The sequence below is a fragment of the Jaculus jaculus genome, chromosome 7 (assembly GCF_020740685.1).
Source record: "Jaculus jaculus isolate mJacJac1 chromosome 7, mJacJac1.mat.Y.cur, whole genome shotgun sequence".
Classification (NCBI taxonomy): Eukaryota; Metazoa; Chordata; class Mammalia; order Rodentia; family Dipodidae; genus Jaculus; species Jaculus jaculus.
The window spans coordinates 126429415-126456770 of record NC_059108.1 but is presented as its reverse complement, the minus strand read 5'-3'; the positions used below and the strand labels follow the sequence as shown (position 1 = coordinate 126456770).

The 27356-nt window shown below is 40.8% G+C and overlaps 1 protein-coding gene and 1 non-coding gene across 6 annotated transcripts in view; both read right to left on the bottom strand.

Moving 5' to 3' along the window:
• Btbd7 (BTB domain containing 7) overlaps positions 1–27356 on the bottom strand; it is a 111690-nt gene that overhangs the window by 14382 nt on the left and 69952 nt on the right. For 4 of the 5 annotated variants that reach the window (XM_004649320.2, XM_045154044.1, XM_045154042.1 and 1 more), the window contains exons 4-8: positions 14079–14287; positions 12527–12602; positions 5800–5960; positions 4140–4283; positions 1697–1886 (exon numbers count right to left, since the gene is read on the bottom strand). In XM_004649320.2, coding sequence (XP_004649377.1) covers positions 1697–1886; positions 4140–4283; positions 5800–5960; positions 12527–12602; positions 14079–14287 — 780 coding nt within the window. Of the gene's footprint in view, positions 1–1696; positions 1887–4139; positions 4284–5799; positions 5961–12526; positions 12603–14078; positions 14288–19777; positions 20143–27356 lie in introns of those variants that run through there. The other variant, XM_045154045.1, reaches the window with a different exon arrangement.
• LOC123462453 lies at positions 22639–22741 on the bottom strand. Its single transcript, XR_006638275.1, has one exon. It is a non-coding gene; the product is annotated as a U6 spliceosomal RNA (small nuclear RNA).

The following is a 27356-nucleotide window of genomic DNA, read 5'->3' as shown; positions in this document are numbered from 1 at the left end:
GGGCTAGAGTGAGACCTTACCTCGAAAAAACCAGAAAAAAAAGAGACTATTGTCAAAATTTCAAAATCTGTACAACAGGCTCAAAAAATCTCTTCATACTATTATCCAACATATAAATTAAGGAAATGTGTAATACACAGATCTGATAAGGTAAGTAATATAGACATTAGTTTAAGAATGAAATGTAGGGGTGGGAGAGATGGCTTGGCAGTTAAGGCATTTGCCTGCCATGCTAAAGGACCAAGGTTCCACCTCCCAGGACCCACATAAGCCTGATGCACAGGGTGGCGCATGCGTCTGGAGTTTATTTCCAGCGGCTGGAGGCCCTGGAACATCCATGTTCTTGCTCTCTTTCTCCCTCCCTCCCCCAAGTAAATAAATATACAAAAGAATGAAATGTATGATCCAGGCATGGTGGTGCATGCCTTTAATCCCAGCACTTGGAAGGCAGAAGTAGGAGGATGGCTGTGAGTTCAAGGCCACCCTGAGACTACAGAGTGAACTTCAGGTCAGCCTGGGCTAGAGCGAAATCTTACTTCGAAAAACCAAAATAAACAAACAAACCAACCAACAAACAAATATCAATTCAATGAATAGTTCTGTCACTATAGCAGAAACAGATATTTGTAAGTAGAAATGAATGGTGCTGCTTCCATTGTTATACTTAGCTGATTTTTATTTTGAATTTGGCTACAGCAATTGGCAAGAGTTAGAGGAAATGAGTGTGCCAGGGTCTCCTAGAACTGTAAAGCCAGATGCATGTGCTACTTTGAGCATCTGGCTTTACATAGATACTGGGGAATCTAACCTGGCCCATCAGGTTTTACAAGCAAATGCCTGTAACTGTTGAGCCATTGTTTCTGTTGACAGTCACCAAGCTGAGTTTACCAAAGGGTTTTATATGATAGAAATATCCTATGGTGATAGACAAAATTAGAATTCCTCTAAAACCAGTGGTTCTCAACAGAAACAATTGTTTTGCCCTTGGATATACTTCTGGCAATGTCTAGAAACAAATGGTGGTCACAAAGTTTGTGGAAGATGTTTGTTACTGGTGTCTACTATGAACAGGTTTAGGGATGCTGCTGAGTACTTTTCCATACAAAGCATAGTAACCCCAAGTAGAATTATCTAGTATTAATATTAGAGATGAAGTTGAGAATCTCTGAGTTTTTAGTAATTATATAGCTGAGCACGGTGACACACTCCTGTTGTCCCAACTACTTGGCTAAGGCAGGAGAAATGTGTGAGCCTAGGAGTTTGAGTTCAGCCTGAGCAACACAGTAAGGCTGTGTTTAAAACTCACACATATCCATATACTCAGACACACACATATACATATTTGTGAATATAAAAGAAGTAAAACAGAAACATTAGCTTGTTTGTATTCTTTATAGGGAACACTGCATATAGAGTATTAAAATGTGGAGGGCGGCCGGGTGTGGTGGCATACACTTTTAATCCTAGCACTTGGAGGCTGAGGTAAGAGGATTACCATGAATTCAAGGCTACCCTGAGACTATACGGTGAATTCCAGGCCAGTCTGGGCTACAGTGAGACTCTATGTCGAAAAACAAACAAACAAAGAAAAAGTGGAGAGTATTAGCAAATGTAAATGGATTCAAATGGCAACAATTATATAAAAAAATAAGATTATTCATTTAAATGTAATGCCTGATCAAAGGTACTGCCTTACCTGGAATTTCATTGGCTACAACGGAAGGAGGACTTGACTGGTTACTGCTGATCTGCTGGTGGTTGATCATGTGGCAGCACTGTGGCACAGCATTGCTGACCATGTAAAGTGTGTCTGGCACGTTGGACATTCTAACCATTCTCAATCGCACCAGGTCTGTTTGTTCCACCATCATCTCGTCTAGCACTGACTAAAATAATAATTAGATTCAGTCAACCTTTGCTTGTGTTAAATCACATCTGCGGCAAGATTATTACCTTATATAAGAGAAAAATGAACTGCTCTTTCTCATTTATGAAGTTCAAAATTAGTGGTGAAAGGAGAAAGTATTTCTTTTTTAGCATACCTTTGAAAAGATATCTTCTGAAAAGTCTGACAAAATTCATCAGAAGTAAACTACATACAAATTTTAAACAGGAGGCTGGAGAATGGCTCAGCAGTTAAAGGTACCTGCATGCAAAATTGAAGTGGCACATGCATCTAGATCTCACTTGCAGTGGCAGGAGGCTCTGTGCGCCCATACTCACTCTCTGCCTCTTTGTGTATATTACTCTCAAATAAATAAATAAAAATATTTTAAAAATTATAACCAGTTTCTAATAACCAGTTTCTATGTGCGAAGTATCAGATTGCTCCAACAAAAATGCTCAAAATACAAAATGTCAAAGCTCACTATCAATTTAATAGACCTGTAAATAAATCCAATTTTGTTTCATTTTTAAACACAGAATGAGATAATATGTTAATATTTTCCACATTTAATGGGGAGGTATCAAGCACGGGCTCATCATCTGCACCTAGGACACTTTTTGGATGCTCCTTGAGGCACATGAAAAGCAGTGGGTGGAGGTTTTCCTCAGATTGAGTGCAACTTTGCAAAGGCCGTAGCTGTGCAAGCAACAATAGGTGTACTTGCTTCAGAAAGATCAGACCCCCTTTTTTTTTTTTTGTGGGTTCTGGGCTTTTCCTGCGTTAGAACCAACTGGCAATCATTCAGTAACAGACACAGGCTTGGCATGGTGGTAAGCACATATGCGTGTGCACGCATACACAAAATGAAAATAGTAACTAACTCAAAAAACAGACACTTACAAATCCTTTCATTTACCTTACAACAGGGATTCTAAATAATACAAATGAAAAATTGGTGGCTGGGGAGATGGCTCAGTGGCTACTTGCTTTCAAAGCCCCAAGTGTCCAATTCCCTAGTACCCAACATAAAGCTAGACTCAGTAGGTGCTGTGAGTATCTACCTTGGTGTTCCATTTGTAGTGACAAGAGACTCTGGTGCACCAATTTTCTTGCTCTCACATACACACATGCAATTTTGTTTTTGTTTTTGTTGTTACAGACAGGGTCTCACTCTAGCCCAGGCTGACCTGGAATTCATTATGGAGACTCAGGGTGGCCTTGAACTTACAGCAATCCTCCTACCTCTGCCTCCCGGGTGCTGGGATTAAAGGCGTGCGCCTCCATGTTGTCTACATGCAATTTTTTTTTAAGAAAAACTTTGAAAGCAATATTGTTCTATGTTCAAATACATTTTGTCTAACATTTATTTCAGACACTTATTGGTAAATTCTGCTTTCAAAGGCTGTTGATCCTCAAAGGCCACACCAAAGTTATGTGAGAAAACAGCTAATAAAAATCATTACCCATTTCTGCCACCTCCCCCACCCCACCAAATTAAACTTCCTGGCACATGCATTTAACCCCAGCACTGAGGAGGCAGAGGAGGATCACTGTGAGTTCAAGGCCAGCGTGAGACTACTAGTGAATTCTAAGTTAGCCTTGGCTACAGCAAGACTCTACCTTGAAAAAACAATAAAGTAAAATAAAATAAAATAAAAACTAAATAAATAAATTAGCAAGGCAACTAAGGAAAAGACAAAATGTATTTTGACAGGTTTTGTCTTTTGCACATGTGCAGTCTATTAGTGTACAATGTGTGGTGTATGCATGTGTGTACATGAGTGCAGATGTGTGTGCTGGGTGAATGTGGAGGCCAGAGAAGACCTTCAGGTGCCCTTCTCTATCGTTCATTTGCTTCTTTCTTCACACAGGGAGGTGGGCTGTTTCCTCAGTTGGCATGCCCCAGCTGTTCTCCATCTTCACCCCTTGTGGACGGAGGTTACAGATGTGTATGGCCACATCCAGCTTTTTGTGTGGGTTCTCGGGAGTCAAACTGAGACAGGCTTAGGCCCTGCCAGGCTCTCGTGCTTAAGTGTCATAACTGCTGAACCATCTCCTCAGCGCCATTTTAACAAGTTTTAAAACCTTCTTGATAATTAAACATTTCAGAAAACTTCTGAGCAGGCACAGTAGAATTTATTTTCATTTTCCCTATTACTAGACATTTGGGCTAGTTTGAAATAATACACACACACCTTTGTGCTTAAGGCTTATAATAATGTCATCTGGTCCCTTCAAATGTTTTCATTACCTTTGCTTCTTCCACATAGGGAGCAAACAGGCGAGGACGGACATATATGCCAGCATTTTTTTGCCGTAACCAGGCATTTGACTTTCCACCTTCTGTTGTAGGAAGCATATCTGATGGAGGAGTACTGATTAAGCCTCTTTTCATCTTAAAAGAAAAAAAATTAAGATAAATAAGATGTATACACCAATAAAATGCCACCAAGTTAAAATATTTACATTGATAAATTGTACAAACTTCATTATTCCCTTCTTTTAAAATTGTTTATGCGCATGCGCATACATGTACATATGAGTGTGTACATGGATGCTAGGTTTGACATTAGCTGTCTTATTCAACTGCGCGCCACCTTAGGTTTTTGAGACAGGTCTTCTCATTCAAACTAGAGCTCACTGACTGGGCCAGCCTGGCTGGTCAGCAAGCCACAGAGACTATTACCACTGGCTCTTGGATTATAGATCACATTCTACACCCAGCTTTTGTGTAGGTGCCGGGGTTCTGAAATCAGGTCCTCATGCTTTATTAAATGAGCCATTTCCTCAGCCACCAAACTTTACCATTTAAATCAAAAATTTAGGGATGTTATATGAATTTAGCAATACTTCTAATGTTTAGTAATATTAAAGATTCTAGGAATGAAAAGGTATTATGTTTTTTATTTTCTCTAAATTGGCCTCATAGTTAACAAAATGATAACTTATTACCACTTTATTTTGTATTCTTTGGTATACGAATAATTACTAGGATAGTCAAAATTTATTCTAGAGGTGCCATAAATATTTATTTCAATTTGTGCAAGTTTAACTTCCTCATAAGGAATTATTTGATATTAAGAGGATGAAAATCCACCCTCAGATCATACTAAAACCCCACTTTTAAAACATGACTCCCTTGGAACATGAAATATGACTCCACATGCACAACTGACTCCTTCACCTTTATTTACTTTTTGCCATGGCTTAAACCTCCAGTTTCTTTTTTTTCTTATTTATTTATTTTTTGAGGTAGGGTGTGGCTCTAACTCAGGATGACCTGGAATCCACTAGGTAGTCTCAGGCTGGCCTTGAACCCATGGTGATCCTACCACCTCTGCCTCCCAAGTGCTGGGATTAAAGGCGTACACCACCATGCCTGGGGCTTTATCACATAACTTTCTTAAAACCTGTCATCAAAGAAGAGGATGTGAGACTTGGGCCTGAAATACATTCAAAATGTTCCTATACTTTTTACCTACCCCTGAGTGATAGTTGTTAAGACTCAGCAAAGGTAATTTCTATCTTTTTCTTAATTCCCTCCCCCCAAGTAGTCATGTTCTAACCCAGGCTGACCTGGAACTCCCCCTGTAATCCCAGCCTGGCCTAAAACTCACAGCGATTCTCCTACCTCTGCTCTGGCTCCTGTTCCTTTCTGAATATGAATCTATACTGATAATGATCAAATTATTCCCCTAAAAACTATACTCTTGGATGTTAGTATTTAGCAACTTCACACTCATTAACTCAACATTTTTGTACCATGTGACAGACACAACATTGTACAAAACAACATCTGCTCCTGGCCTCATGAAATCTGTAGTTTCATAATGCTTAATAGCAGAAGACATTTACCGTGATAAAATAGGATAAGCCTGACAGTTTTCTTTACATGGAAGGGATAAACTTACGGCGTCACTTAAGACTTCACTGTTTATAGGTAAGATGTGTTCAATTCGTACAAAAGGTAACAGGGAAGAAAGAATCTCTCTAAGTTCTTCAATGTCCAGGTCTCGTCTTTTCACACCTCTTTTGTTCACACTATGTGCGGTGCCACTCAGTAAGTTTGGTTCTACGAGACAAAAAATGGAGTCTCCAGTGAAACCCAAATTTTCAGAAATAGTCTTTCTTCTCTATTATATATCTTCTCAGTACATTCTACGCATTTATGTACATCTGCTTTAAGAAGGGTTAAGGAGACTGGGGAGATGGCTCAGTTGGTAAGAACACTTGCTATATAAGCATGAGGAACTGAGTTGGATTTTCAGCAGCCAAGTTAAAAAAAATGCTGGGCATGGTTGAGCATACTTTTAATCCCAGTTCTGAGAGGGGGGCAAAGACATGAGGATCTAGGACTCACTAGTCAGACAGTATACCAAAACAAGGTGAGCTCTAGGTTTAGTACAAGACTCTCTGTCTAAGGGAAATAAAGCAGAAGAGAAATCAAGGTCATCCAGTGCATTCTTTTGGTCTCTGTACATATATACACAGAGCATGCACATCTGCACACACCACACACATGCTTCACACCTCCCCCAAAAGACTATAAATTATTATTTTTGTTTTTTTCAAGGTAGGGTCTCTCTCTAGACCAAGCTGTCCTGGAATTTACTCTGTAGTCTCAGGCTGGCCTCCAACTCACAGCAATCCTCCTACCTCTGCCTCCTGAGTGCTGGGATTAAAGGCATATACCACCATGCCTAGCATTATAAATTAGTTAATTTTTTAAGAATTAAATTTTTATTTATTAGGGACAGAGAGGAAAAAAATGAGGGAGAATGGGCATGCCAGGGCCTCTAGCCACTGCAAGTAATCTCCAGATATATGTGCCACCTTGTGCATCTGGCTTATGTGGACCCTGGAGAATTGAACCTGGGTCCTTAGGCTTTACAGGTCAAGTGCCTTAACTGGTAAGCCACCTCTCCAGGCCTATAAATTAATGTTTTTTCCTTTTAGCAAATTTACTTAGTATACAAGCTTGTGTGTGTATCTGCAGAGGCCAGAAGTTGATGTTGAGTGTTTTACTTAGCAGCTCTCCACCTTATTTTTGGGACAGAGTATTTTAAAAAACTGAGAGGTCACTGATTGGACTAGACTTGCTAGTCAGCAAGCCCAGGATTCTTCCTGTCTCCACCTCCTCAGTGCATATCAGTGCTGAGGATCTGCATGCAGGTCATTTTTGCACAGCAAGCACTTTACCAAATGAGCCATCTCCCTAGTCTAATACACAGGTTCTTAGACAAAGAAAAAGCATTGTGTGTCTACAATACAAGAACATTCTTTAGCATTATCCTAAACAAAAGGTTTTTGTTTTGTTTTTCAAGGTCGGGTTTCACTCTAGCCCAAGATGACCTGGAATACACTATGTAGTCACAGGCCGGCCTCGAACTCACAGTGATAGTCCTACCTCTGACTCCCAAGTGTTAGGATTAAAGGTGTGTGCCACCACACCTGGCCTTAAACAACTTTTTTTTTTTTTAATCAAGGGCTTTTAAAAACATTTATTTATTTGAGAGAAAGAAGGGGGGGGGGAGAGAGCGCGCGCGCGTGCGTGCGTGCGTGCGTGCGTGTGTGTGTGTGTGTGTGTGGTCAGCCAGGACCTGTAGCCATTGCAAACAAAATCTAGATGCATGTGCCACTTTGTGCATTTGGCTTTACATGGGTACTGGGGAATTGAATCTAGCCCATCAGAGTTTATAAGCAAGCACATCTAACCACCAAGCAACCTCTCCAGCCCCAAGAGCTTTTTATTGACTTTTTCGAAGTAGGGTCTCACAATAGCCCAGGATGACCTGGACCTCACTTTGTAGTCCCAGGCTTGCCTGGAACTCACAGTGATCCTTTTGCCTCTTGAGTGCTGGGATTAAAGGTGCTCCCCACCATGCCTGCATGCATTTTTTTTTTTTGTGTGTTTGTTTTGTTTTTCAAGGTAGGGTCTCACTCTAGCCCAGGCTGATCTGGAATTCACTATGGAGTCTCAGGATGGCCTCAAACTCACAGCGATCCTCCTACCTCTGCCTCCCGAGTGCTGGGATTAAAGGTGTGCACCACCATGCCCGGCTTTCTTGTTTATTTTTTTAAAAGCTATCTTTTTACTTTGTGTGTCTGCTGTGTGTATGTATGAATATGTGTAACTACTTATGGTAGTTTGAATCAGATGGCATCCATAAACTCATGTGTTCTGAATGTTTGGTCCCCGGCTGGTGCCAATCTGGGAGTTGTGTTGTTGGGAGCAGACTTAGCAGAGTTACAGCCATCTTCTTTGCCTGAGCTGGGCTCTCTCTCCTGCTGCTACTGTTTTCCACATGCTGTGGCAGAAGTGAAGTACAGTCTCTGCACATGCCATGCTTTCCAGCCACCATGAAACTTCCCCTCGAGACTGTAAAACTAAAATAAGTACTTTCCTCCCATCAGCTACTTTTGGTCAGATGCTCTGTTTTAGCAATGAGAGAGCAACTATAAAAATATGTGTATGTATTTTTCTTTTTGAGGCAAGATCTCAGTCTAGCCCAGGTTGACCTACAACTCACTCTGGAATTTAGGCTAGCCTCCAGCTTATGGCAACTCTCTTACCTCAGACTCCCAAGTGCTGGTATTCTAGGCATGAATCACCATGCCCAGCTAGCTGTTTCATTTTTGTGACCAGTTTGTAGTGTAACACTGTACTGCAGAGACTATAGTATTTCCGGTCATGGTAGCTTATTACCTATGCTCATTAGGATATATGTTTTTTGCTCCTAGAGATTAGGTTCCTGTAAACCTCCAGGCATAATACTTTGTCAACTGATCAAGATATAACTTCATGTGTTTCTGTTCAAAGATATTTATTCCCTCACACTGAACTCATGGCAACAGCACTGTCACTCGTATTTGAATTAAGTGAATCTAACTACTCTACTGCAGAACTTGATCCAAAATTTTAGCACTTTGCCTAGAGGCCATATTAAAACTGAGATTATGATTAAAAAACATAAAAATGTGAAAACACACTAAGTAGACTATGAAATAGCATATCTGAAGACAGGCAAAGTGTCAGAGCCTTGTTCAGCTTTGGGCTGGGAATGTACTTCTTGAGTAACTCAGTATTTTTATTTATTTGTTTGTTATTATTTCTATTAACAACTTTCATGATTATAAAAAATATCCCATGGTAATGCCCCCCCTTTCCCCTTTAAAACTCCATTCTCCATCATATACCCTCCCCATCTCAATCAGTCTCTTTTATTTTGATGTCATGATCTTTTCCTCCTCTTATGGTCTTGTGTAGGTAGTGTCAGGCACTGTGAGGTCATGGATATCCAGGCCATTTTGTGTCTGGAGGAGCACATTGTAAGGAATCCTACCCTTCCTTTGGCTCTTACATTCTTTCCGCCACCTCTTCCACAATGGACCCTGAGCCTTGGAAGGTGTGATAGAGATATTGCAGTGCTGAGCACTCCTGTCACTTGTTCCCAGCACCATGATGCTTTCTGAGTCGTTCCAAGGTCACTGCCATCTGAAAAGAGAAGGTTCTCTACCAAAGTAATAACTCAGTATTTTTGCCACTTTGTACGTGTCCCTGGATGTACCTGAAAATGCTCAGTATGGATTTTGAGGTTACAAATAAATTTTTATTAAGTAGATAAACTTGCAAATACAAAATCTAAAATGAGAATGGACTCTGTATCAGCATTTATAAACTTTCTAAATTAAGTGTAGTAGGTTTAATAGTTTAAAAAAACCAGCAAATTGGGGCTGGAGAGATGGCTCAGTGGGTAAGAGCACTTGCTGTGTAAGCATGAGGACTTGAGTTCTGAGTTCAGTTTCAGCACCCACATAAAAAGCTGAGAATGGCTGTGCACTCCTATACTTCCAGCCCTTGGGGATGAGGAGGGGTGCAGAGACAGGTAGATCACTAGGGTTCAATGGTCAGCTAGTATAACCAAAAAATGGTGGGAGCTCCAAGTTTAGGGACAGACCATACCTCAAGGAAATAAGGCAAAAGAGCAATGGAAGAGGACACTCAAATCCTCCTCTGGCCTCTGCATGTGTGCACATTTACAAACATATGTGCATATAGAGTAAGCATGCACACACATTTAAAAAAAATTCAAGTATGAGAATTGCCAAAGGCTTTTGTAGGACCCAGAAAAATAAAGTAGGAGGAAAATAGTAGGAGTGCTGTAACATGCGCCTATAAAACCAGTGCGGGAGGTGGAGAGAGGGGGGGCTCTTGGGGTCTGCTGGCTGGCTAGCTCAGCTGATTCAGCGAGCTCCAGGTTCAGAGAGATTCTGTCTCAACAAATAAGCTGAGAGGGACCAAGAAAGACACCTAACTTTAATTTCTGGCCTCCACACCCATGTGCATAGGAACAAAACATATACAAAGGTGGTTATAACATCATTTATTTCCAGGGACTGGGAAGAAGGTTCCGTGATGAAAGGTGCTTGCTTGAAAAGCCTGACAGGACAGGTTCAATTTCCCTGCCACCCCAGATGCAAAAAATGGCACATATGTCTGTCATTTGTTTGCAAGGGCAAGAAGTCCTGGTGCATCCATATACACAGACACATGCAAATAAATAACCTAAAAATCTCATATATTTCCAAAATCAAAAGGCTGTATTGTGTATACAATAGCAAGCAAACCCCATAGGAGTTAACTTTACTTATTTGGAAAAAATAAACAAAAACCAATTTTGTATGCCAGAGCTCAAACCCAGGGCCTCAGCGTAGTAGTTAAGCTATCAGAGTTATCCTTCTAGCCCTTCCATATAAAATTCACCATTTTAACTATGTTAAAGTATGTTTGCATTGTTGTACAATCATCAATACTATCAAAATTCCAAAACATCTTTATCAATAATATGCTTTTAAGCCGGGCATGGTGGCGCACGCCTTTAATCCCAGCACTCGGGAGGCAGAGGTAGGAGGATTGCCATGAGTTCAAGGCCACCCTGAGATGACAGAGTTAATTCCAGGTCAGCCTGGACCAGAGTGAGACCCTACCTCGAAAAAACAAAAAACAAAAACAAAAAAAATGCTTTTATAATACTTTATTAAAGAAGACCTTATGCACAAGAAATAAAATAACCTCTAAAAGTAAGTAAAATTTGCCAGGCATGGTGGCACACACCTTTAATCCCAGCACTAGGGAGGCAGAGGTAGGAGGACTGCCGTGAGTTCAAGGCCAGCCTGGGACTACAGAGTGAATTCCGGTTAGTCTGGGCTAGAGTGAGACCCTAACCCCTCAAAACAAAAAACAAAAAACAAAAAACAAAAAACAAAACCAAAAAACAGGTGGAGAGATAGCTTTGTGGTTAAGGCACTTGCCTGTAAAGCCCAAGGACTCAGGCTTGACTCCCCAGAGCCTACTTAAGCCAGATGCACATGGTGGCACATGTGCCTGGTGTTTGTTTACAGTGGCTGGAGAGCCTGGTGCACCGATTCTCTCTATATATATTAAATAAATATTAAGTTTTTCTAATTTTTAACTTTTTTTATTTATTTATTTGAGAGCGACACAGAGAGAAATATGCAGATAGTATCAGAGAATGGGCGTGCCAGGGCCTCCAGCCATGGCAAACGATCTCCAGACACATGTGCCCCCTTGTGCATCTGGCTAATGTTGAGTCCTGGGGAATTGAGCCCCGAACCAGAGTCCTTAGGCTTCACAGGCAAGTGCTTAACCACTAAGCCATCTTTCCAGCTCAATAATAAGTTTTTAAAAAATCCAAAAAACAAGCCAGGCATGGTGGCACATGCCTTTAATCCCAGCACTTGGGAGGCAGAGGTAGGAGGATAGCCCTGAGTATGAGGCCACTGTGAGAATAAAGTCAATTCCAGCCTAGATTAGAGTGAAACCCTACCTGGAAAAAACAAAACAAAAAAAACTCAGAACAACAACAAAATCTAAAAAACACACCGTTGTCAGGCGTGGTGGTGCACACCTTTAATCCCAGCACTTGGGAGGCAGAGGTAGGAGGATCGCCATGAGTTCGAGGCCAGCCTGAGACTCCATAGTGAATTCTAGGTCAGCCTGGGCTAGAGCGAGACCCTACCTTGAAAAACTAAGAAAAAAAAAAAAAACATAAAAAACACACCGTTAATCCCAGCACAGCACCCAGGAGGCAGAGATAGGAGAACTGCTGTGAGTTCGGGGCCACCCTGAGACAACATAGTGAATTCCAGGTCAGCCTGAGCTAGAGTGATACCCTATCTTGAAAAGTAACCCTCCCGGGCTGGAGAGATGGCTTAGCGGTTAAGCGCTTGCCTGTGAAGCCGAAGGACCCCGGTTCGAGGCTCAGTTCCCCAGGTCCCACGTTAGCCAGATGCACAAGGGGGCGCACGCGTCTGGAGTTCATTTGCAGAGGCTGGAAGCCCTGGCACGCCCATTCTCTCTCTCCCTCTGTCTTTCTCTCTGTCTGTCGCTCTCAAATAAAAAAATAAAAAAGTAAAAAATAAAAGTAACCCTCCCATAAAAGACAAAACAAGACAAATTTGCATTTATTTTATTAAACTATACCTAAAAGTTCTTTCTTACCAATTAACAGTCCATTTTCAAGCCTGATGTTGAGCACACATTTCAGCAAGCTTCTGAGGGATTAAAACTATAAACTTATGGCTGCTGATTAACACAGGTTTATTTTCTGAACTTACCTCTGTCTGCTATTCTTTTCATCAACTGATGTTCTCCCCACTTAATTAGATATTTAAGAATATCTTGTTCACTTGCCTATAATAAAATAGATATGTTACTGAAATTAGATAAAAATGTTTTAGTTTCATTAACAGATTTTCCTAAGTCACAATCTAAGTGTACAGTGCAACTCACCATGTCTCTCCCTCTTTATACTGGCTTTTTAAAATTTTAGATTTAAATCTGTGGTCCATTAGCAGCAAACATGGAAGACTGCAGCATATCTATCTTATCCAATAATTTCATTCTTAGTTCTGACTAGTTATTTTCTTATTTCTATTTTTTCCTTATTATGCTTTCTTCCTACTTCAAATTTATTTTACTATATGAGGTTCTTATAGAGCTGCCTTAATTTTTTTTTTTTTTTGTAACAAGATGGAGATAAATACATGAAAGTACAAGTACGAGATATACAGTGACCAGTATCCTGCAGTGAAGGGAAAAACGAGAAGGGCAACTTGCCATGGCAGAAGGGGCTAAAATCTCCACTTGGCATTTTATAGGTTGGCAAGGGACCCTTGAAGTACAATCTGTGAAATTTCTGTTACTTCATTAAAAACCTTATAGACAATGCCCTACTTTCAATGAAGGAACACAAATCTCTTAAAGACAATGAAAGACAATGGTCTGAGAGGACTGACAAGTCAGAACTCCCACAAACATAAAGCACCTACTCTTCATTAGGACAGCGAGACAAGGTTAAGTAACAAAGATTCTCCACACACGAGGCTCAAGTATGAAAGCATCTATATCAGAAGCAAGCAAAGCCAGAGGAAAATAAGACACAAAGTTGACTATTTAACTTTCAATGCATTACCTCATTATGATGGTACCATTTTATAATTTATCTGGTAATACACAAAGACAGGAAATGGCTTGATGTGTTTACATCTTCATAGCATTAGCAATTATAGTTTTAGCACATAATGAAGATAGTATAAAACAAACTTAAAAAAAACTATTCAAAGGTATTCTTTTGCAATACTATTAAATCATCAAACTAGATTGACATATATATCTAAAATACAGGAATTGGCTAAAAATTACTTCTGGTTAAAAATATTTGAAAATATAATTTTACTTTGGTCAAACACATACAGTGAGTTTTTATAATAAACTGAATAGATCAAACATGGAATGCTAGCTACTCTTACTTTGTGCTACTTACAACGCTGTCTAGTCTGAGTATCCAATATTCTACCAAAGGAAACTATTACAGGAAATGCACAATAATGGAAGCCAAGAAAATCATTGTTAGGATGTGCTTGTTCCCTTGACCTCGTTCTGGTATAGCTGGTTAGGGTCTAAGCTTGTTCACAATGTTTGAGTTATGTAGCCATAAGCATGCAGGGCTAATGAGCCAGAAGGCTTTTGTTGTACAAATAAGAGGGCATTCCTTGGTGGTTTAAGCACAGCCTATTTCTCCCTGTTCTACCTTAGAAAGAAAAGAAAAAAGGATTTCTTGGTGTTCCCAGGAATGACAACGAGCTGGAGAGGTGCATACATGATTACCTGTAAGTAGTCAGACTGGATAGCAGTAAGCAGATGGTCTTTGCTGAGTTCATAAAAGACATCCGAAGTCATGACCTGGGATAATTCCTCACAGAGGAAATGCAAAGCTTGTCGGTGCACCCACTTGGAGCCATACGGATGTGAGCTCCACTTGAGGATGGCAATTAAGGTATCTAACGAGATGCTCTCAGCAATGATATCCTCACACCCTAAAAGAGAAGGCAAATACTTCTTGAGATTAATCATAAATATTATGCATTGAACATTAGTGTGCTGGGCACTAAACTTAAAAGTGACAACAGTAAAAATGAGAATTCAGAGAGATAAAATCTCACAGAAATCACCAAGAATTGGTGGGATGGGATGGCAATAGATTATGTATGACATCTGTAAGAAATCTGGCACCTTATAGAGATGGGTCTACAGAAGAAGACAGAGAATCTTCCCAGTTGCTCAAGAAACTACACATCTATGTACAAACGCCATAATGTAAGACAGTATCGTGGAAGCACTGAATGCAAGAAGAAAGAGCAGGTTTAAAGGACAGCCGTAGGAGGCAGCCAGACAAAGGGCACAGATGACACTTGAATGACAGAGCATCAATACCTAAGAAGACCACAGGTAGGCTGCTAACTATGAAGGCAACTCTGTTCTTTGTACCATCCTTAAAAAAAAAAAAAAAAAAAAAAAAGCACAATTCCCTGCATTGTTGATAGTTCAATCCCTCAAAAGGCAGACAAAACATGCAAGTTTTATGTTCCTTTGGGCTTAATTCTAAGCATGAAAATGAATAAGAGGTTGAAGTGAAAAGGAACAAAAACCCAGAGAAAGTGACTATGGCATTTTAAGAGCTCAAAACAGAAAAGAAGAAAACCTCAGGACAGTCAGCTGTTCTCCTTAGGAAAGATCATTCCAGAACATGAAGATAAAGTGAAGGTAAAATCTGAGTGACCAAGACTGTAAGAAGGAAAATGGCTACGGCCCAACAGAACTTTTTAACTGTTTACCATAAAATAAACAGTAACTTAAAGGAAGCATTTAATCAGTCATGAATATCAATAACATAAAACATCGCTATTCAGACTACTCTCAATAAACTCAGTTTTAAAAAGATATATCACAAAGAAAGGGTATGGACAGCTTCCTTAGTTCCAAGCTATTTGTGAAACCACAGAACATGAAAAGAGGAGATGGTGACTGCCATGTTCAGGTGATACAAGATTAGTAGTAGTCAATGTGGCATTTACACAAAACAATTCATCCCTTCTTTCTCTGATATGCTACCAGAAGAGGAGAAACTTCCTAAATAACAGTGTAGCCCGATTTCCACAAAGCATTCAACAGCATACATCATAGTGCTGGTCGTGTTTCAGCATCATATAGGACCACTGTCTTCAGTGTCTTGTTAGCAACCCTTAGACCAGGAAAGTGCTAAATAAAAAAGTGTGTTGGATGTATTATATAAATGAGAGGCTTGCAGATGTGAGGTGGACAACAGAACAGTGATTAACAGACCATTTGGTAAGCACCAGCAGTTAAAGTAGAGGAGTATGGGGAATATGTCTTTACATGTTGCTTATGAACTTAAATGAAGATGTGGAAAGCAGGCTTCAGAAACTCCATGACCTGAATGTGGGAAGCAATTAACACACTGTACACACAAGAATCACAACTGGCTTAAATATCAGTCAAAATGAAGTTGACATGATACTAGAGACAATAAGATATTTGACACTGAGGAATGGTGAAAATCAGCTGCACAGTGGATGACAGAGGAGAGTTACTTAACTACCCCACCTATATAAAGTCATAATCTGGGTATTTGGCCGCATGAATATCAAGTGTGACAAGGCTGTTATACAACTGAGACAGTCTTGGCTTTTAAGCACTAGAATCAGTCCTTAGTAGATGAATGTTGTGCTACTCTCCTGTGTTTATCTGAGCCCAGCTCAGATAAGAGCTGATCAAAACACTGGAAGCCAAGAAGAGGTAAAAGAGTTGTAAAGCTTAAGTCTTGTCACATGATAAAAGCTCTCAACAAATGAAGTCATAAGGCTTATGTAAGAGACAGCTGAGGAGTGATTTAAGCACTCACTGTCTTTATGGGCCTTCATGAGGCAGCGGAAACAGACCTGGCTTTTGTTGTTCCAAGGAACATCCAAGAAACAAATAGATATTAACAGATAGGAGATCCTGGCTTAATAATGAGAAATGTATAACTACAACTTCACTTCTCTCTGTACCCTCAAATGTTCCCTCTAGAAAAACTAGAAGTTGGCTTAGCAAATTAGGGAGTGTGTACAAAACTCTTACACTGAAAAGCAACAAAGGTCAGAAGACATCCAAGCTTCTACCATCACAAAGATAAAATCACTTCTAGAATACAGTAATAGAACATACCTAAGATTCATTTAATCTACTCATTAAAACATATACGCAACAGTGACATAACCACAATGAGACCTGCATGTGAATGTAACCCCAAAGCATAGCATGTGCTGAAGAGAAGTGCAAACATGAGAAGGTTCTGATAGTCTGCATGATTCATGGGGAGCTTTGAATGCTAAGCTGAGGACAGATGAACCTTATCATCAGTGGTAAACTTCTGCTGGGCTGTAGCATAGAGACAGGAGAAGCTACTCGGGTGAGTCAGTATGGCAGTAAGGGCTACCACAAATGTAAACGGGCTACCACAAATGTAAACGGGCTACCACAGATGTAAATGGGAATGAAACCCAGGAACAATCCTCCTAAGCCAGGATGCTGGCAGAGGTAGGGAGGAAGATAGCATAATCACAAACTTAAATGTCTAGTATTATAAAGACACAGGATATGGATATGAAAAAATGGACTCTGAAACCAGACCAGTCAGACTTGAAATCAGGCATGGTGGGGCACCCTGTAATTTTAGTATGTGAGGCAGCCTAGGCTACATAGCAAAATAAACAAAATCTAATCTTTGCCATGTAACAGCAAAGATAAGATACCTTAGGGAAATTATTTAACTTTCTGAGCCTGACATTTAGCCTATAAAAGTGGGATCATGACTACGCACTTGGCAATTTTCACTCACCCGCACATTCCACAGCAGCTAGGTGCTGAACACTGTTGGATGCACAGCTCATTCCTGCCTTATGGTGATGTTGGCTACTTCCATGGCTTTCTCTTCCATTGTATCTCTGACTTTTCAGGCTACTGCTCCAATCCACAGTCACCTATTTCCACTACAGTTCCATGTAGATCTTCCAGACATCTGTACAAGTCAGTTTCCTCTAGGAAATCCAGCCCTCCTCCCTTTCTTAATCCATTTCAGAGAAGGGCATCATACCTATCTAGCCATCTGAGCAGGAGATCTAAGGACTTGTAGTGATTCCTCTTTCTAAAACCTACATCTAATCTATTACCAACATGCTGCTTACTGTCTTTTTATTTTCATCCTGTTCAATCTTTGCCTCTTTCAGAATCTGACACACTCTCTATGTACTACTGATACAGACTTAAAACTTCCCATCTCTAGTCTTTTGCCTTTGAATCTGTTTTCTATATTGTTGCCAGAATAACTTTTAAAAATGTAAGTATACACACACATTATATATATACATATATATGTGTGTGTGTATATATTAGAGTATATATAGAGTATACACACACACACACACACACACTCACGTAAGAAATTATTCAATAATCCGCAAATGATTTCAAAGAAGACCCAAGCTGTGTGGCTTGGATGTTCAGGCCCTTGCCTATTCTGCAGTCCCATCCTTGCTCATCTCCTTATTCTGGACATACTGTGTCACATACAATTCCCTGTGATTCCAGCTAACTCCTTACCTTCAGACCTTTGTATATGTTGCTCCATTTTTCTCAAATGCTCCTTAACTCCTCTAGATCTTTTAAGACTCAGCTCAAGTGATATTTCTTTTATGAGCCTACCTTGAACTCTCTCTCCAGAGCACAGGTAAAATATTATGTAGGCTAGAATCTGACTTAAAAGCTTCTCTGGTGCCCTCTGTTTCTCTGTAGTAGCACGAAAGTCACATTCTTTGTCCTTTGAATGTATTTGTCTGACTCCTCCAGTAGACTAAGAGTTCCTTGAGGGTACATGCCTCCTATTATCTCTGGTTCTACAGTGCCCAGCACACTGTAGATGGCTAATTTAAAACAAAAAATAATAGCTAACATTTTTGAAGTTTATGCATGAGACGAGCTCTGTACTAAGAATAAACAATGTGCAACTCCTCAAGGAAAGTGGTATTATTACCAACACTTTCAGTTTACAGAAGAGTCAAGGGACCAGAAAGAAAACAAGTCATATTCATCTCTTGGTCTGGGGAACTCTTCTGCTTGCCTCTACTTCTGCTTTATAGTTTGCGGTAACTTCTCACTTTGATTGCATGCATGATTTTCCTCTGGTCTCTGAATCTAGCACAGGGGTGCTTTCACTAACTCTAGGCCTACTACCTGTTTACTTTCTTTAAACTTGGAGTAACCATGAATGTAACTCTTCATTACTTATTTCTCCTCTAAATTTCTTGGTCTCTGTTTTGATATTTTCCCTCTTACTTTTCCTTGAAAGCCTCAATTTAACTCCTCTCCACGTACTTGTGGCTCTACCTCAGTCTTTCCTTGAAAGCCTGTTTCTCTTAAGTCCATGTGTTTGCAGCTTTAATCTCTCTTTAAAGCCCTCAGTTTTGGGCTGGGTAGATAGCTCAGCAATTAAGGCACTTGCCTGCAAAGCCAAAGGACGCGGGTTTGATTCCTTAGGACCCATATAAGCCAGATGTGCAAGGTGGCATACACATCTGAAGTTTGTTTGCAGCCACTGGATGCCCTGGCGTGACCACTCTCCCCACCCCCCCTTTCCCTATCTCTCAAATAAATAAATAAAAATAAACTATAGAAAAAAATTAAAAGCTTTAGTTTTTCTTAAATCCCAATCTCCCTTAAATGAACCCTGTAATTTGTAATTTCCCCTAAATAAACTTAATTCATAATTTATACGTCTTGAGTCCATCTTTATTAATCATTAAAAGTAGGACAGAACTTAAAACTTGGGTTCAGAAACTCTGGGGGACCCCTCCTGAGCCCCAAATCTTTTCTGCATCAGTAACACTGACACAAAGACCTAAGGTCCACGCACAGGAGAGCATGTCCATTTATATGCAGTAGAGGTACTCACTTCCACTGAGTAGCATGTTGTATATTTTGTCTTGGAAGAGTTCTCAACCAGTCACAGAAAAGGTTTTAAAATTTATTTTTAATTTTTAATATTTACTTATTTATAAAAAAGCAGAGAGAAATGGGGGGGGGGGAACACACTACTCCAGGCATCTAGCCACTGAAAACAAACTCCAGTCACATGTGCCACTTTGTGACTCAAACCAAGGTCATTAGGCTCTGCAGACAAGTGCCTTAGCCTCTCTTCAACCCCCTTTTTAACTTTTTTTTAATGAGACTGGGTTGCATGGATCCCAGGCTGTCCTTGGATTTTGATCTTTGTCTCCAAAGTACTGAGATTATAGGCACAAAGAATCATGCAAGTTTAAGGAACAGTTTTTTGTGTATGTTTTTTGTTTTCTTTTTTTTTCTCAATTTTTATTAACATTTTCCATGATTATAAAAAATATCCCATGGTAATACCTTCCCTTCACCCCTCACTTTTCCCTTTGAAATTCCATTCTCCATCATATCCCCTCCCCATCTCAATCAGTCTCTCTTTTATTTTGATGTGTTTTTGTTTTCTGATAAACTTCTTAACTATCATGAGTCAATACTTCAGTAAAGTTCAATAAAAATTCTGCTTAAATATTGTGGCAACATCACATTGCTAGAAACGTTTCTGTTCACTTCTCATTTTCTGTACTTTTCTCACTGTGGACACACTGGGACAGGACTGTTCTGGTAGTCCCTTCTTCTTTCAGGGATGGACACTGGTCCTCTTGACTACAGACACATGACGAGCACATTGGCTGACTCGTTAGTCGCAGGAGAACAATGAAGCAGCCCAGGGAAGAAGCTGCTGACCACAATGCCAACCAGAACTGCCCAGGTGCCCCAAAGCCTGTGAAAGTAAGTTACATTGTTAGGGGCCACAAGATTCTCAGAGTGTTTTGTTACACAACAATGGTTGACTAACAGATCATTTGACTTTCTGGATGAACTCACAAGTTTTCATTAAATTTTTTATTGTAAAGGAAAGATTCTATTGCAGGGAGCTAATTAGATTATCAGCACCACTGGAGGGCTTTGGGGATGGACCCATCTCTCCCTCATATTCAATAGTCTACAACACCAAGTACTAGAATTTGTGGTATTTTAGTTACAGGCCAGAGGAATAAGGCCTAAATTGTATCTCTGGCCCTGGCTGGTGAGATAACATCCTGAACTGCGTGGAAGGTCACTAATAAATTAACTATATAAGTATGGCTCCAGGATCCCTAACCCTAAGATGTAGATCTGCACAATGGTCCCTCAGCCCACTGCTACTCTCACTACTTGAAAGTGTGCTCTCTTTACCCTACACTCCACCTTCTATGCTTCTCTATGTGTCTACATCTGCATTGTTTCAGATGTCATGAGCCAAGGGGAAGCCAGAGTGCTAAGACAGGGACACTGCCCTCAAAACCTAGTCCATGTGGCCCAATGATTCTTCCTCCAAAATGCATTTTTGTTAGCTTTGCTACCCTCCCCCATTCTTAGCACCATCACCTTCACCTGGGTTTAAATCTTCAGCACCTCAAGCATCAACTGCTCAAGTTTTTTCCTTCTTTGTTATCCTTTATCCAAACACCCCAATCTATACCATGCATAGTACTGAAAGGTTTGGAAACATCACCATTATCACATCATTCCTACTAATCCAGTTTAAAAAGGAAACTAAGGATTCCAGATGCAAGGCAGAGAGTGAGTCAGATATGTGGATTAGAAGACTAGCCAATCTGCAACTGGGGTTTGTCGTTGCTATTGTTTTGAGACATAGTATCATGTAGCCCACTCTGGCCTCAAATTCCCTATGTTGCTAAGGACAGCCTTGACCTCTTGATCTCACTGTCTGTACCTCTCACATGCTGGGATTAGAGGTCTGTGACACTGCTCCCACTGTGTCGCTGTTTTAAACTGCCAGTCCTTGGGCTCTGCAACCTTTGAGGTCTGGGTGGATAAATGTTCCCCTCTACTTCTCAGGAGAGAAGGGTCTAGAAACTCTGCCTCAAAAATGTAGACCATGTTCCTGAGGAACAACACCCAAAGTTGTCCTTTGGCCTCCATGTGCGCCTAGACACATTCACACTCACCCAAACAGAAATTGCCCTAGAAAATAAGATTCTTGAGTGAAATTCTACAGCTACACCACTCCACGGTAGATGCAAGTCACCACCCCATCTTTAAGATGGGAGGTGTTCCCTGAGCCCCGCAGCATGACAACAGGGGTTCCCATCTCCGGGAGCAGGTCTACAAGCCAGATACGGACGGCGAAGCTGCTCCTCAGCAAAGCTGGTGGCCTGAGAATGGAATGAGAGCGGAAGACCGTAATAACGATCCATTTTAATTAACAGTTTTGAAAGCCATGAAAGAAGAGAGAAAACTGAAATCTGCCACCTCTCTAATCTAGATGTTCTTCAAAGTCTGAGGACTTCCAGGTCAGGACAGTGTTTTCAGACTACTTCCTTGCAATTAAGCTCAAGATGAGTCTGAGGGATCCTGCTACAAAGACTTCAATGACAGCCCCACAAGTATTCTATGACAGAAAATAAACGGGCAGTGAGGATATTTGTTTAAAAGAGCTGAAGATTAAGCCTCAAGATGCACTCCTAATTTCTAGGTTACAAGAAGGACCGTCCCCAACTCTACATTAGGAAATAGCCACCTGCGTTTGCCTGGAGCCCCTGCAAGCACCTCCATACTGATCCTCTTAATGCGCTACCTCCTAATCACTAGTGAGGATCAGGAATACAGCAGTCTGAGAGGGAAAATACAGTTCCTGGTTTGGAAGGAAGGAATGCAGACTTCCAAAGAACTACAAGATTTGGCCATGTGCACTGGCAGGTCTACTTGTTGGTGTGCATTTTGAGCGTGTGGAGTGAGCAGCTCTTTTTACACCCAAGGAGATATGCGGAGCATCTTCTAGTGCCTCTTTGTTGGGTGGTAACAAAAATCTGGCCATTTTAACGGCTAAACCTTAACTAAGAGTTCATATATCTCTTCTGGACCCTGCTACCATCGCTTTTTCCACAATTGTGTGAGGCTTACTTCTAACAAGGATGAGTCAGAGCTCCTAGCCAGCTGTAGCAGCTGGGCTCATTTCTGAACAATCTTTCAGAGAAGTGGCTGCCTGTGCCACCTTGTGGATTGTGATGAGTTGGGTATAATTGACCACATAAACTGATCTGCATGATGCAAACTGAATGAAGCAACTCTTTTTTGTCTTTTTTATTATTAGATATAGACATATTTTGTATGCAAACATCACATGTTGGTACCATTCTTTTCCTCCTCCCTGCCCCTTTTCTGAAGAGGCCTTCCTCATTGGGGATGCAGGTCAACCTCATGGGGATTGTGGGAAAATATGGAACGCGTCACATTTTTGCGTGTCATCCTTGCGCAGGGGCCATGTTAATCTTCTCTGTATCGTTCCAAGTTTAGTGTATGTGCTGCTGAAGCAAGTGCTGAATGAAGCAACTTGTGCCCATTTCACATCCTCACTGCCTTTCACTGTAATGAACCCGCTTCAAAGGTGCACATTGACAGACCTTGCTTCAGCCATACTATATGTATGTAGCAAGCATGTGTATATGTGTTGGCATGGGGAATCAGAGGCTAGGGTGGCTTCTGCTATTGCTCTCCACTTGTTTACTGAGGCAGGACCTATCACTTAAACTCAAAGCTCACAGATTCAACCAGTCTAGCTAGTGAATTTGCCTTGAGGATCCAGTCCCTGGCCCCTGAGCACCAGGATTATAAGCAGACAGCCATGCACCCAGCACTTAAGTGGGTGCTTATGCTTGTTGGTAAGTGCTTTATCCACTGAGCAATCTCCCCAGGCCCCATGTTTGTATCTCTTACTTTATTCTGTGGCAATACTGACACCTTGGAGTAGACACAAGTAGGAATCTGCCAGGTGCCTATAATTATGCAAACTATGAGACACTGTTTTCCAATAGAGGAATTTATGTGCCTTTCTTCTTCCCTCATGCAGACAATTCTGAAGTGCATTCCATCATCTTTGTTGCTCATCAAAGGGTACCAGTAAGATTAAACCAGCTGCCCATAGCAGTGATCAGCTCAGAACGTAGAAATGGATCTCTCACCCCACTTCACTCTCTCCTAGTCAGCCTCCTAGTCCCTGCAAGAACTTCCAAACTAAAATATCTACAGCCAAGTCCTTACCCTAGAGCTCAGTTTTTAAAGGAATCTTAATCTAAGACAGAACAGATCATAAAAATATATCCAGTTTACATTAGTACAAGGAATAATTGTTTACAGCCAAATGTGGAAGCACACACCTGTAATCCCAGGACCTGGATGGCTAAAGCAGGATTACTGAGAGTATGAGGCCAACCTGGGCTACAATGTGAGATCATGTCTCAAAAAATCAACAATTGGGTTTGGAGGGATGGCTTAGCGGTTAAGGTATTTGACTGCAAAGTCAAAGGAACCAGGTTCAGTTCCCCAGGACCCACGATAAACAGATGCACAAGGTGGCACATGCATCTGGAGTTTGCCTGCAGTGACCAGAGGCCTTGGCACGCTCATATTCTGTCTCCCCTCCTCTCTGTTAATCAAACAAACACAATTTTTAAAAATCAACAATTGAAAGTAAAACAAATAATAATGAATGTATAAAATGAAAATTTAATTACCACTCTGGATTTTCGTCAAATGAATGAGTCATTCAGCCCTGGATTCCAGGTTATCATCCTAGACTTTTATTTTGTTCTTTTAATTTTATTTTATTATTTATTTGATAGAGGAGGGGGGGAAGGGAGAAGGGAGGGAGAGAGTGAGTATGGGCACACCAGGGCCTCTAGCCACTATAAACGAACTCCAGACACATGTGCTACCATGTGCATCTGGCTTATGTGGTTACTGGGGAATTGAACCTGGGTCTTTAAGGTTTCATAGACAAGCACCTTAACCACTAAGCCATCTCTCCAGCCTGACTTTCTTTTATGTATGAGTGTGTGCATGTATGTGTGTGTGTTATCTATCTATCTATCTATCTATCTATCTATCTATCTATCTATCTATCTATCTATCTGAGAGAGAGAGACAGACAGACAAAGAGTGGGGGAGATATGAATTGGCACACAAGGGACTCTAGCCACTGCAAATGAACTTGAAATGCATGCACCACCATGTGCATCTGGCTTATGTAGGTTCTGGGGAGTCGAACCTGGGTCCTTAGGCACCGCAGGTAAGTACCTTAACCACTAAGCTATCTTATCTCTCTCATTCCCCCAGACTTATTGGCAAGGAATGGCTTTCCAGTTGAGGCAACATTGAAGGTACACTTTTTTTTTTTTAAATTTTTTTCAAGGTAGAGTCTTGCTCTAGCCCAGGCTGACCTGGAATTCATTTTGTAGCCTCAGGCTGGCCTCAAATTCACAGTGATTCTACTACCTCTGCTCCCAAACACTGGGATTAAAGTGTGTGCCACTATGCCCAGCAGAGAGGAGGGAGAGGAGGGAAGAAGAAAAAATGGGCATACCAGGGCCTCTCTAGCTGCTGCAAACAAATTCCAGACACATGCGCCATCTGGTTTTACGTGGGTACTGGAGAATCAAACCAGATTGTTAGGCTTTGCACGAAAGCATCTTAACTGCTGAGCCACCTCTCCAGCCCTGAAGGTACAGCTTTTTAAGGAAATGGGAAGAAATGGTATTCCAGACATAGAACATGGGTATATGGCCAAGTGATAAGGGTACAAGCAACCACAGAATGCTTACCTGCAAAAGACAGCTCACTGGAAAGAAGGACATTCAGAATATAGCCCAGTTCTCTTCATGAGCTCCAGTTGCCTACAGTCTGTCAACACTGCCAATGTGTCAGTGCTTAAAACAGCTTAAACACACGCTTCTGGCTTGCGAGCAAGCCTGCTTTACAAAAACCAACGTGCTTTTCTGTTAATGTTTCATCAAATTTGTTTCCTCCTAAAGTGTAAAAAAGTTTTGGCCATTTTCACCTAGAAAAAAAGTATTAAAAGGGACCTAAACCAGAACCAGCTTATGGGAGGGAAAGGATTTATTTTGGCTTACAGTTTTAAAAAAATAGTTATCACTTATTTTTATTTATTTGAGAGAGAGAGGAGAGGAAGGCAGATATAAAGAATGGGTGCACCACAGGGCCTCTAGCCACTGCAAATAAACTCCAGATGCATGAACCACCTGTGCATTTGGCTTTATGTGGGCACTAGGGGAATCAAACTCGGGTTTTTAGGCTTTGCAGGCAAGCACTTGAACTGCTAAGCCATCTTTCCTGCCCTGCTTTTTTTTTTCCCTTCAAGGTTAGTTATATGGCCAGCATACTTGGTAGAAATATTAGCATTCTGTGGGGTATGAAGTTTTCATCCACAGATTTATGTAACAATTTCAGTGCTGTTAAAGTATATAAAATATTGTATTATTGTGACTTTAAAAATAAATTACTCATTATACCAAAAAAAAAAAAAAAAAGAATGGGTGCACCAGGGCCTCCATCCTCTGTAAACAAACTCCAGATGCCTGTGCCACCTTGGGCATCTGACCTACAAGGGTCCTCGGGAATTGAACTGTGGTCCTTCTGTTTTGCAAGTAAGCACCTCAACCACTAAGCCATCTCTACAGCCTTGGTTTACAATTTTGACAGAAAGCATGGCAGAACAAGCTGCCAGGGCATCACATCTTGTCACGGCAGTGGGAAGGAGGTAGTCTCTGAGTGAGCTAAGCTTTGAATGCCCAGTGGGCTGAACGAATAAACCTCAAGGTCCATTTCCAGTGACACACTTCCTCCGAGGCTCTCCCACCTGGGGACTAAGAGGAGGCTGAAACATAGACTCTTGAGGCTGTGGGGACACTTTACATGCAAACCACCAGTTGTTTTTGCCAGCTATTTCACCACAAAGAAGCTTATTTTTTGAAAGGAAGCAAGGGTAAAGGTTATTTAGTACATATCTGCTACCAAGATGGAGTCCTGTAAGACAACATAATCACAGGAATGCCATCTCTGCCTTTAGTCAAAGGATATACATTTAAGGAGAAGGGATTATATGAGCGTGTGAATGCCAGAAAATGGGGACTGCTTGAGGTCATCTGTCTACTTTTCCCAGAAAGTTTATGAGCACTTTATCTAACATACTGTCAGGTAGCCTGGATGAGCCTCACCACTTTCTCTGTCTGTAGTACCCCAGTGTCTTTGACCTAGGTCAGTTGTTTTCTTCTTAGATCCTCTTTAACATTACCACTTCTCTGAAGAGTTACAATAAGAAGGCAGACAATATTTTATACCCAAAATTCACCCCAGTTTGGCAGAACAATGAACCCAAAACTAAATTAAGTGCTTCTGGGTTTCACTTTTCATACTTTTTAGTAAATGTTTAAAATTTGGTTGTCCTGGTGGGGCACAGAGCATAATAAAGAAATATGTGTATTTGGTGGTGCTGGGGACTGAACTCAGGACCTTTATGTGAAACAACACCCTACCACTGAGCTGTATCTTCGAGATACAATAACAAAGAGTAACACACTTATGTTATATGGAAGTGAATCTTCCAAAGTTCTCTTTTAAAAGTGTTGCAAGAGTTACTAATAGAAGTGATGAACATTAAATAACTTTAAATATGTATTTGTGTTCCACTTTAACACATTTCAAAAGTTGTATCCTGAGACACCCTCTGGATTGTCTATCTGGAAGGAAATATGAAAAACATCATGACAACAGTAATGTCTTTGTGATGGGGAAGTGCGTGGCTAGGGGACAAAGCTGACAGAGACAGATATTGCTTTTCTAAATTTTGTTCATGTGAATTTATTCCCTATTCAAAAATTTAACATCACCAGGCTATGGCAGTTGCCAAGAGTTCGTTCCTTTGGTACTCAGTAAAATCCATCACTGACCACAAAGCTCAAGCAAATATTATTAAGGAAATGAGAAGATTCTTTATCCGAAGAACATTACTCCCTTTTGACAGGAAGGAGGCAATCACTGAGAGTCATGCTGTGTGTGAGAGAGGGGGAAAATGTGCACTGAATGCCTGTCTTCTCTATTCCTGTAACTTTTGTCAAGCTGTGAGATGAAAAGGCG